General features: G+C 41.3%; 1 protein-coding gene across 1 annotated transcript; it reads right to left on the minus strand.

The window, feature by feature from the left end:
* Nucleotides 1–761: 761 nt before the first annotated feature.
* On the minus strand, nt 762–7,893 carry LOC311145049 (stromelysin-3-like; the record flags this gene model as incomplete). Its single annotated transcript, XM_084181241.1, has 8 exons — nt 762–880; nt 1,858–2,118; nt 4,047–4,251; nt 4,407–4,648; nt 4,804–4,937; nt 5,061–5,204; nt 6,246–6,511; nt 7,885–7,893. The coding sequence occupies 8 exons, from the start codon at nt 7,891–7,893 to the stop codon at nt 762–764; spliced, it is 1,380 nt and encodes a 459-aa protein (XP_084037367.1).
* Nucleotides 7,894–12,258: the final 4,365 nt, after the last annotated feature.

Consider the following 12,258-nt stretch of genomic DNA (forward strand, 5'->3'; position numbering starts at 1 on the left):
TTCTAGAAATTATTTTCAAATTCTGTTTTCAGGCAAAATGTCTATCACTGTTCATTTTCACAAATCTATACAAGAGGGCAGAATATGGAAGTCTATAAAAATTTCTTATTACCAATAACTTGCATCAATGTTTTCAGTAGCCTCTATCAAAAGCTCCTGCTTGCTTGTTTGTTGTGAATTATGCTCAGGTGCACATATTTCCAATTCAACCATGAGGCCTTTTTGAAGCAAGTAATGTGTATATCAGTATTGACTTATATGCTGCCCCTGTCTTCATGTTGTTGCTGGACATATCTTTTTTTAAATGTGTGTAGGTCACCTAAATCATCAGAAAAATTGCCCCCCCTGAGAATTTTTTCAGGAGCCGCCACTGGAACCCAATAACAAATAAATACAAGTACATAGCTGCACATGATGTCCAAACTCTGAGGAAACATTTGAATTAGTGTTTTCCTGAGAAGAAAAAAGGATCTAGTCCATTCAAAGTGTTAAGATCATGTGTAAACAAACATATTTGGAGGAAGAACACTAATTTTTTGGAACTCACTCAAGTAAAGTAATAAAGTCTCTCTCTAAATAGTTAGTTTCTTCAACATTTTAATGAAGATGAAGAGGCCTCTGTAGATGCACTGGTCTTGTTCCCAAAAATGCACAACATTACAATGTTGTATTTGAAAAGACCATAAGGACGAGAGCATGGTTGGACTAGACTTGGACTTGGGTTTGATCTTTAGACAGCAGCATCACTTAATAATGATTATTCATGCATTTCTGCAACCAAAGAAGTCCATTCCAATATAGCGAGGATACCCCTGTAGTAAATTCATCTCCACAGGATCAAACTTCCAGTACTGCCTACCTCGGATAAGGTGGACATAGCCTGTCAATGAAAAAAAGATCACTCGTGGGAATTGGTCTATATGGACAGGGCTAAAATGAAATGTTTCTTACAGAAGAAATATGGAAAACATATGCATAACCATGGTAGTAATTAAAAGGGAACAGTTTGGAGATTATGGAAAAATTATTAGACTAAAGGTGACGACACAACAGTTCACTTAACACAAGACTGAATCCAAACATTACACTGTTGATTTTATGTGCATTTTACATTTACTGTATGCTGCATTTATTGATAACGAAATCTGAAAATATTCTGGATACATTCAGTAACATGATATTTTCCTGGAAATGTGGGGTAGGTGCAACATAAGACAAAAAAATGACAAGGGTTTGAGTGAGAGGACTAACTGGGGTCTCCAAGTGGCCACACACCTCTCCAAAGTGTACACAGTTCTTAAGTCATTTCAATGCACTTTTATGACTCAAAGAAGTGTCTTCAACTTTTTTGATCTCTCCTAGCTGTGCCGTTAAGGAACTAGAGCAAGCACACTTGTATTTGTTTTGTTTGGATCACAGCCCTGCATCCCTGCCTTGCCATAATTACTGTTGTTGTTTACGCAATCCAAAAACGGTCCATTATAAATCACAATCTAGGTCAGGTGGGCATAATTTGAAAGCTTGTTCTATTGCCAACATGACTAGCTAAATTATCAAATATGATCTTACAGTGTTAGGCTTTCACAAGGCAGTTCAGAGAAGCAGATCGTAATTTTGGTGCGCATAGAACGGAGTCTTAAGTTCATTCAGATGCGTGGACCGCTGCAAATTTTATTCACAATACAACAAACATAGGCTCATCTGTTCAGGACAACCCAGGGTATAACACCATGTCATCTTGTAACTGTACATCAAACATAGTGATGTTTGCGCACTCAATGTCCCAACTGCCAGTTATCAATATTCTAAAATTCTAAATTGAAAGCTGATTGGGTGATTCATTCATAAGATTTTTACCGTATTGGTCCTTGAAGGCTGCATCAACATCACTGGGGATGCCGCTCCAGTCCTGCATGTTGCGAGGGTAGACAGAGTCCACACGGTTCTCCTTGGGGCTGAACCTCCAGTAGCTGCCTGACTTGAAGAAGTAGGTGTTATAGTTGCTGTCCTGGCCCCTGCACAGGGCTGCCTGGATGTGGGAGACTGACAGGCCTAGCCTCTGCACAGGGTCTGGCCCTGTGATCTGTCTCCCTGCATAAAACACCCAGTAGCTTTGACCTGCAAGAGACAGAGAGAGAACTTTATACAGTAGATGCCCCCGCTGTGGCCCTTCAAGGATCTGGGCTATGTTTTCATAGTTTCCATAACTCTTGGCTATTCAACACTCTAGTCACTCTTGACATGCCCTACTTAAGGTTGCTGAATTTGGTCTTGGAAGAACCCTTTTCTGGGTAACCAAAAAGGGCATAACGCTATAATGCAGTCATTTTACTGCTTGTCTGCCTACATGTACAGTGAGGGAAAAAAGTATTTGATCCTCTGCTGATTTTGTATGTTTGCCCACTGACAAAGAAATGATCAGTCTATCATTTTAATGGTAGGTTTATTTGAACAGTGAGAGACAGAATAACAACAAAGAAATCCAGAAAAACGCATGTCAAAAATGTTATAAATTGATTTGCATTTTAATGAGGGAAATAAGTATTTGACCCCTCTGCAAAACATGACTTAGTACTTGGTGGCAAAACCCTTGTTGGCAATCACAGAGATCAGACGTTTCTTGTAGTTGGCCACCAGGTTTGCACACATCTCAGGAGGGATTTTGTCCCATTCCTCTTTGCAGATCTTCTCCAAGTCATTAAGGTTTCGAGGCTGACGTTTGGCAACTCAAACTTTCAGCTCCCTCCACAGATTTTCTATGGGATTTCTGGCTAGGCCACTCCAGGACCTTAATGTGCTTCTTCTTGAGCCACTCCTTTGTTGCCTTGGCCATGTGCTTTGGGTCATTGTCATGCTGGAATACAAATCCACAACCCATTTTCAATGCCCTGGCTGAGGGAAGGAGGTTCTCACCCAAGATTTGACGGTACATGGCCCTGTCCATCGTACCTTTGATGCGGTGAAGTTGTCCTGTCCCCTTAGCAGAAAAACACTCCCAAAGCGTAGTGTTTCCACCTCCATGTTTGACGGTGGGGATGGTGTTCTTGGGGTCATAGGCAGCATTCCTCCTCCTCCAAACACAGCAAGTTGAGTTGATGCCAAAGAGCTCCATTTTGGTCTCATCTGACCACCACACTTTCACCCAGTTATCCTCTGAATCATTCAGATGTTCATTGGCAAACTTCAGACGGGCCTGTATATGTTCTTTCTTGAGCAGGGGGACCTTGCAGGCGCTGCAGGATTTCAGTCCTTCACGGTGTAGTGTGTTACCAATTGTTTTCTTGGTGACTATGGTCCCAGCTGCCTTGAGATCATTGACAAGATCCTCCCTTGTAGTTATGGGCTGATTCCTCACCGTTCTCATGATCATTGCAACTCCACGAGGTGAGATCTTGCATGGAGCCCCAGGCCGAGGGAGATTGACAGTTATTTTGTGTTTCTTCCATTTGCGAATAATCGCACCAACTGTTGTCACCTTCTCACCAAGCTGCTTGGTGATGGTCTTGTGGCCCATTCCAGGCTTGTGTAGGTATACAATCTTGTCACTGACATCCTTGGAGAGCTATTTGGTCTTGGCCATGGTGGAGAGTTTGGAATCTGATTGATTGCTTCTGTGGACAGGTGTCTTTTATACAGGTAATAAACTGAGATTAGGAGCACTCCCTTTAAGAGTGTGCTCCTAATCTCAGCTTGTTACCTGTATGAAAGACACATGGGAGCCAGAAATCTTTCTGATTGAGAGGGGGTCAAATACTTATTTCCCTCATTAAAATGCAAATCAATTTATAACATTTTTGACATGCGTTTTTCTGGATTTTTTTGTTGTTATTCTGTCTCTCACTGTTCAAATAAACCTACCATTAAAATCATAGACTGATAATTTCTTTGTCAGTGGGCAAACGTACAAAATCAGCAGGGGATCAAATACTTTTTTCCCTCACTGTATATTTACTTGTCTGTATTCAACTTGGGGCTTTTCTAACCCTATTCTCACAAGACATACCTAACTAACCACAGCACAAACAGCCAATATCTCTGTCACACACCTTGAAAGAACCAGATATTCCCTGATTGGTCTTCAAAGGCAGCATCAATGCTCTCTGGAATCCCCCTCCAATGGCGGGATGCCAGAGCGGGGTAGCCCGCCTCCAGCCGCCCCTCCCGAATGCGCCACACATAGCTTGATTTAAAGAAGAACAGCTCTCCACGGATCATAGACACAGCATCAAAGTCTGTCTGGCAGACGTCAGGCTGGAGACAGAAAGAGGATCACTAGTGCATCTCCATACTGTCATATCATGTGTATTCTTGTGTGGCTAGTATCTCAGTTGTATTTTATGTCTTATATTATTTGTATTTGCCTGTGCAGCGCCTCAAAAAATATGAATGGCAATATTAACACTCACAATACTACTAATGATCTCATTGGTCTCTGTGGTGATTTGTGGCGGTGGTGATAGTGGAGGTGGGGGCGGGACATGTGGACGAGGGCCGTACAGGTATTGGATCCCCAGTTTGTCATCCTCGCTCAGCTCCAGGGGATAGGAGAAGCTGTAATAGGGGGACATCACTGCACCCGGTTCCCAGGAGTGCTGCAGGCCCAGAACATGCCCGAACTCATGAGCAGCCACTTGGAGGAGGTCTGTGCCTGCAGTGGAATCAGGGAGAGGGTCACACCTACGGGGATACACAGTACAACCACAGAGCTGACAACTACTTCCTGACTGTACTCATTTTACATAGAGCTCTATGTAAATCAACTCTTCATACTTCCTGCATGTTCCCTGCCAAGCAAACACTCACCCATGTAGTTGCCAAGGGTCCATGCTTCATCATAGTCAAAATGAATGTCGCCCTCCCTGTGGGTCTTGGGGAAGAAGGCATGGGCTAGAATTCCCCCAGGGCCGTCAAAGGGCAGGTTATCTCCATGCCAGTACCTACAGTAGAGATCCATATCAGGAAAGTGCTGGCAGACCAGTAACTTAAAATCTGACATTTGAATACACATACTGTACTACTGTACTGACATTTGAATACACTTACTGTACACACATGCGTACCTGGTGAAGTCGATGACAATGTCAGCCTTTCCACTGCTGACCTCAGTGAAGGTGAGGGGTGTGACCTCACTCCATACTGTCAGTGCTTCCAGCAGGACACGCCGCACCTTGTCCTCACTCATCTGCCAGGGGAAGCGAACCACTCTGAGGAAGGAAGAGATATAGATGTAAACATCAGAGACCGTAAACTCCACACACCCACACACCATAATCTGTAGTCTGTAGAAACACACTTAGACCACCAGCCTTGCATATCTATAACCTCCCTCTCATCTGATATCTAACCATCAAATCAACCAAGAGGTGTGCTGTTAAAAAGACCCTCAGGCTCTGTAAGATAAGTGTATTACAGTCCTCTTCCTTCACCTTTACATGAGCTGTCTCAGGTAAAACCACCCAGTATGACTAATACAAAGAAACTCTTTAGAGAGCTCATATGTCAACAATTACAATTAAATTAAGGAATCATCAAAGATGTTGATGATTTCTTAATGGCTTGTCATTCATGTCAAATGCATGCCTAAGTGGACTATCCAAACTAAAGCCCTTGGCAAACCCAGTGATTCCACTGTCCTAAGTACGAGGGCTCCCACTGTAACACTGCCATGACACAGGCGAGCACTACTCCTATCCCTGGTCACATTAAGACAAATGTATTGCTCAACTCCAGCAGTCTCAGTAGCCCATCATGGCTTGCCTTCTCCTCCTCTCTCTGAGTGGCTCTTTAGATGCCATGCATTATGATAAAGAACAGCTACAATGAGAGGAACCAGAGGACACAGACAGAGAGGCAGCAGCCAGCCGACAGACAGCCCAGCCCAGACACTCTGCCGTGAGTCTCAGGAGGAGGCAAAGTAATAACATTATAGGTTCCTCCTTTTCAGAGGCACACTTGGTTTTTAAGGCAAATGTGATGAGAGTGCAACTCCTGCTTGCCTTGTTGAGTTAGAATATGAGAGCTATGACCAAAACAGGGGACTCAATAAACAAATGATGGATAGAGTAACACTGGATTCTGGACATACTGTACCTTTATAACCAGTTGTACTGGCAACTATGCACCAAAACATGTCCTATTACCTGATAGAGAATTATATTTCCTTGGTTGGGTCCAGATCCATCTCTAAATACATACAAGCCGTTCAACAGTGTGGTTATACGAAGATAATAATAATATATCCTTACTTGTAGGTGAGGTCAGTCTTCTCCAAACGCCCCCCGAACAGGACAAAGCGTTTCTGCCTGTGATTCCTCCTGTAGAGGACATCTTTCAGCATGGGGTAGTCAGGAACGCCACAGCGGGGGCGGTTAGACACCTCAGTGATGTTAGTTACCAGTGCTGCTCTTATAGGGTCTCCTCTGGCCAAGGCTGTGTCTTTGAGTGTGTCCTGAGGATGGGCAACTCTTCCTCTCTTCTTCAGGTCGTGGAGATCAGACCTCTGGAGCCATCCCTTTGAAAAAGCAGGAACATAAGCAACATTTATTAGAAAACAAGTTTACAATAATAACAATATTTTTGGTAGAAATATGTATCCAAATGCATTACTTTTTATTATAATCCATGCATGCATTGACATTGCCTTAACATGATTGCCTGTAAGTATTTCTGAAGGTGGGAGTATGAGAGGTAAAAAATAACTGGAAATCTCCACCGCCTAAAAAACAGAATTGTGCATCAGAGAGTGTTTTCCCTTGTTGTCTTGGAGTGGGCTTGGAGTTTACTGTACTGTCAGTTATCATTACAAATAGGAACTATTACAGTAAATATCCCCCTGCAGAACCCAGAGGAAATGGCTCTGCTCATTAACTCATACCTCAAGCGTAAATTACAGAAAGGAGAAATTCTGTCAGTGGCACAGCGTCTCCATGGCTTTTTGAAGTTGTACAATTCCAGGCCTTTTACAGCTCCTGCAGCATTGCAATTCAGGAGGCATTGGGGTGTATTTATGATCAAAAAAGTGTTTATAGTTCATTTCCTATGACACTGCTACTGTAAAACCCATTAGATTTCCTAATACACTAAGAACATGAGAATGTAGTGTATTGATGTGTCCATGGCTTTTGGTTGGGGTATGTACGTACGGTCACTGTGGGGACGACATCATCGATGCACTTATTTATTGTATATATAGATACTGCAATCACCCTCAATCTTCTCTTATCATTCAGCAACGCATACTTTCTCAATGCAACTGCTCCTAACAGATCTAAACTCCTGCCATATCTATCTTCCCACTGAACTCTAAATTTCCCTTCACCACTGTTCTCTCTCTCTTACTACTAACATCGAAGCTTAGCTGACTGTCCTAGAGTTCCTTCAACCCTCGTTTTCTTAACTTTTTAATCTGACTTTTCTCCTAACTTTCAAAAACCATTTCACTGATTTCTCCACAAATTCCTTTCCCTCTAATTTTAAGATATGTGATCGGGAAGTCCCCACCTGCTTACTTATGACTTCTTTACACACAGACTTGGCAAACGATTGAGCATCTTTTAGCCTAGTTTGACATCTTATTCACCTCTTGGTGTAGGAATGTAACCAAGAATAACAGTCACCCCCTTTTAACATTATTTTTCAGACAGATTGTCCTCCTTCCTATGATATAATCAACCTTTTCAAGCAAATATGATTCCTCAAAACCATACTCCTTTGTAATCTTTCTCCTAACCTTAGCCTTCTTTAAAGAATCTTCACTGAGATTTCCAATCCAGAATACTAAAGACAAATCTATTTCTGTCATCATCAACAATTGGTAAACCTTTTCCTTTGGCACTTCTACCAGACAGCCGTCTGGTGTACATCTTATTTTAGAGTTCAACTTACACTATGCATCTCTTCCCAACAATACAATAGGTATATGTTCTGATACCAGTATGGGTATTGTAATTTTTTGATTTTTATAGCAGAGCTCAATTGGTTCCTTAAGAGTAATCAACTGTTTTACTCCCTCAAATCCCTATCCCAATTAGTTGATTTTACATAGTGAGATGTGTAACCTCTTCAGGCTGAACACAGATAAAAGCAGTTCCGCTATCCATCATCACCTCCCATGGTCCTTTGTTTATTTTCACTTCAATTGTTGGATATTTTTCCTAACTGGTGCTACCAGCTGACACCCCCCTTTTGGATCTTCAAGGCACCCCTAGAATCCTTGCTCCTTGTCCCTGTAAGGGTTCACCTATCCTCCAGATGATCTTCACTTGCTCCTGTATCTTCCTCTGAAATTCCCTCTTGTGTTTCCTCCTGGCCCATTGCACTCACAGCAAAGTCACCAACCTGTCCACAACTGTAACACACTTCTGGAGTTTGCTGGAAGTATGGCTTGAATCTTCCTCCTCTTCCTCTTCCTAAGTCTTCTCGTCCTCTTCCTCTCCAATTCTTTCAGTCCAGAAACTATCTATGGAAATGAAACAACTTGTACCACTAGTTGTGGCTGGTACAATTGCATTTGACCTTGTTCAGTTGAAGCTGTGGCAGTGATTGTTGATTTGGTGCACACTGATTCTTCATAACCAAAGCTTTTCTTCTCCTTCTTATTCTCCCCCAGTTGTATTTGATTGAGTTTTCTGAGTGTTTCTTGGTCCTGTTCTTTCTGGTTGTGTTCCTTTTTCCTGTACAGATCCACTTGATGGGCTATATGATCTGTATAGACGCCTTTTGTCATGCTTCCAAGTCCAACCACCTCTGCCAGTTTGCTCCTTACTGGTGAGGGCAGTCCCATCTGCAGTTTAGCTCTCAAAATTGACTGCTCAATTTGACTCACATCTGGATCATTTCCAGTAATATTTCTCCACACTTGATGGACTCTTGACACATAGGCTCTCTGATTTTCTTGTTGTCCTAGTGGGTCAATCAGAATGTTATCAGGATGCACATTTGTTGGAAACGTATCTTTCAGTGCTCTCCACAGACGGTTTCTACTTGCAGCCAACAATTCAGGATCATTCACTGCAGTCCCCACATATCTATTGAGTCCCGCTCTCTGAAATATTTCTTTCATATCTGGAATCCCAAGGAGATTAGCCAAAAGTCTCTTAATGTCTCCTATGGCTGACTGTGCTCCCACCGTAATTTCTTCCAATTTTGAAATCCAAGGATAGGCTCCATCTTGAAGAATAGGCAACTTCTCAAGTATATCTGACATATCGGTATTTTGCAAAGGCTTATATTCTAGGTTTTGTCCTCAAATGATGACTGGCAACATCTTCTTACTGGTGCTCCCTTGTCTTGGCCTTAATGTATACTTTTTCTCCAATTCTTGGGCTCCTTTTCTCAGCAGTTTCTTCTTCTGTATCTTCAGCTTCTTGAGTTGTTGTTCCAGTTCTCTTACTTCTTCTAAATTATTCGCTTTATCCAGGCATGATACGCATCGGTCTATATCTCTTTCTATTTCTTCTGTGCTAGTCATTGTAGGATAAAATCCTCTTGAATATGAAGCACCTTTAATCTCCAAGTCTTCATCGCTGTCTCCATCTTTACTTTCATCAGAACTCAAATCTCTTGTATTCTTCTTCTTGAAACATCCATCACCACTTCTTTCCGCTCTGGCCAACCTCCGTCTGATCACAGGGTCATATCCACCCATGATCTCTTCTGAATCACTCTGATCATCATCATCATCATCTTCAAGTTCCATCCTCCTGAACCTCATTCCACCCTTAGTTTCCAGACATCTCGGTTTTTTCTTACTTCTGGAGTTTGGATTCATTTTTATGGTCGTTTCTGCTTGTCCTATCTCTATTATTCGTTCATCTTCATCTCTGATGCAATAATCACCCTCCTGAATGATCACTGGAAGCTGAGGATAGACGTCCTTAAACTCTACTTCTTTCTCATAAGGTGGGGGTCTTTTTGCTGAATCCGTATGTGAGAAAGGTGTACTGACTTCTGTCATTAGTTTTTCTGTCACCTTCACTGCATTTACAATTTTCTCTATACCTTTGTTTCTTTTATCGCTGGTATCTTTTATCAGTTTTTGTCCTTCATTTTCAAACAGCTTAAGAACACCCAGCTCTCTTTGTCTCTTTTCTTTATGTTGTTCCCTTTTTTTCCCTTTCTTTTGATCTGCTTTATGAATTGACAGAAGCTCTTTCATTATGTTGATGACGTCAGGGTTAAGAGTCCCTTCCACTGGCCATGGTTGTTCAATGTCAGGCCAACGTTTATTCCATTTTCCAGATAACCTTGCAATACCATTAACTAGAGGATTACTATTTTGTACTATATCAACAGGTGTAATTACCTTCATAGTCTTGATGTCCTTTTTCCCCATTGTAACAACTGTTTTATATTCCTTTATTGTGAATTATTTTATTATTTTAGACTATATAGCTTATAGTTTCCTCCCTTTAATTATTAATAAAAACTAAAAAATAATAATATTATTTTTATTTTTTATTAAACAGTTAATTAATAAATCAATTTATGAATAATAATAAAAAATATATATATATATATTATTATTTATTTATTTATTTTTTCCTCAATTTATTTTCTCAATTTTATTAATTAGTGGCAATCTTACCACATCCGATCAGGAAAAGTAAAGGAAAGTAGTCAACTTCAGAGCAATCCAAAAAAGAAAAGACCTATAATCCAGCAACACTACAGTACTCACAAACCAATTGCTTAATAAGCACCCAATGACCTTAATTTTACAGAATAATGTCAGTACTCGATTCCCAACACAACTCTAATCAAACCAACTCATTCACGAAAACTCCAGTATGCAATTACATCAGTTGATCAGTCTGTTGCCAAGTCCCTGTCAAATTGTCACAACATCAAATATGCTAGGCACACAAAATATCCTGTATGGGAAGGTACGTTTTGTAAATAGAACAGTACTGGCCTTAGTTTGACGGGATCCGTTGCAGCAGACCCTGTCGCATCACACCCAGTCGCGTGATGTACACGTCAGCAATTCATCTCTCTCTCTCTCTCTCCTCCTCCTTCTTATCATCTCTCATATGACAGAATAACAAAGAAACAGACAAGAATTTAGTAGTTTATGCACACACTGAGTTATTTCAACCATTCAATACTCCTCCGTTCACATTCGCGCTAAGAAATAAGCAAACTTAACTCAGAAATAGTATAAATAGCTCAATAACATTTTATTTTATTTATTTAATTATTTTTAATCCGTCAACATATCTCTAGTTTATCAATTCGATAGGTCTCAAGAAAACAGTTTCATCGTCAAACAACAGCCGATTTAACAACCAGAATACACTATTAGTCTCTAAATCTTCTCTCTCTTTGTCTGCGTCTCCCCGCAGAGGAGTGGCACATTTGCCCTTACGTAACTCTAGAGTCATAAAATCACGCGCATGCGTAGTTCATACACCAATACGATTTCAGAGTGGATGGAGCTCTCTCCCAGCTCTCTCCAAGCCAGACAACAGAAAGTTAACAGTCCCGCTATACCTCCTCTCTTTTACCCCTCATAGACAAACAATAACACTTAACAGCGCTCACAAACCATATTTCAGAGAGGAAGAACTCCCCAGAGAAGTTTGCCCTGAAACTGTGCTCGGAGCTTAGCATCCGAGGACAACTTAGTTGGCACCAGAGGACATACACTTTCAGGTAAGATATATAGATTGATGCTCAGACACACTTGTACAGTACACCCACTCAAATACATGCATAGCAAATACTCAAAGCTGAGCTGGTAACAGAGGACTAATCTATCTAAAATCGTTTTTGTATTTCGGTGAAACGTAATAGACAGTCTTGACTCTATAGAGTCTGTTTGTGAAGCAATGTAAGAATTAGATGAAAAGTAACTGCCCAGACAATATCAATGGCCTCTGTTGGGCTTCTATACCAAAATACCCCTTGCAGCAACATGCTATTTTCCTGTCTGGCTGTGTCTCATGGTTGTGTAAGTAATTTGTTGTGGCTCTTTGTCTCTGTGAAGTGAGAACCCGGCTGCCCACGGTAGAGAGAGCCATCGGGAACACAGGTGAAGCTGACCAGTGGTGCCCCCTGCTGGAGACACTGACACACAGAGATGGAGAAGAAGATCAGGGACCAGGACAGAAACACTTGGCGGGTGTTACCGCACTGAACTACTGTCCTAAAAATATACCTCATGATCTAGCTTACCCAAAGTCTCTTTTAAACAACAGTTTGAAAGTATTGTAAATGAAACTATCCACTCATTCAATCAACTTAGTTTGATTTTATGTC

Source organism: Coregonus lavaretus (assembly GCF_964263955.1).
Source record: "Coregonus lavaretus genome assembly, chromosome: 17".
In the NCBI taxonomy this organism is placed as follows: domain Eukaryota; kingdom Metazoa; phylum Chordata; class Actinopteri; order Salmoniformes; family Salmonidae; genus Coregonus; species Coregonus lavaretus.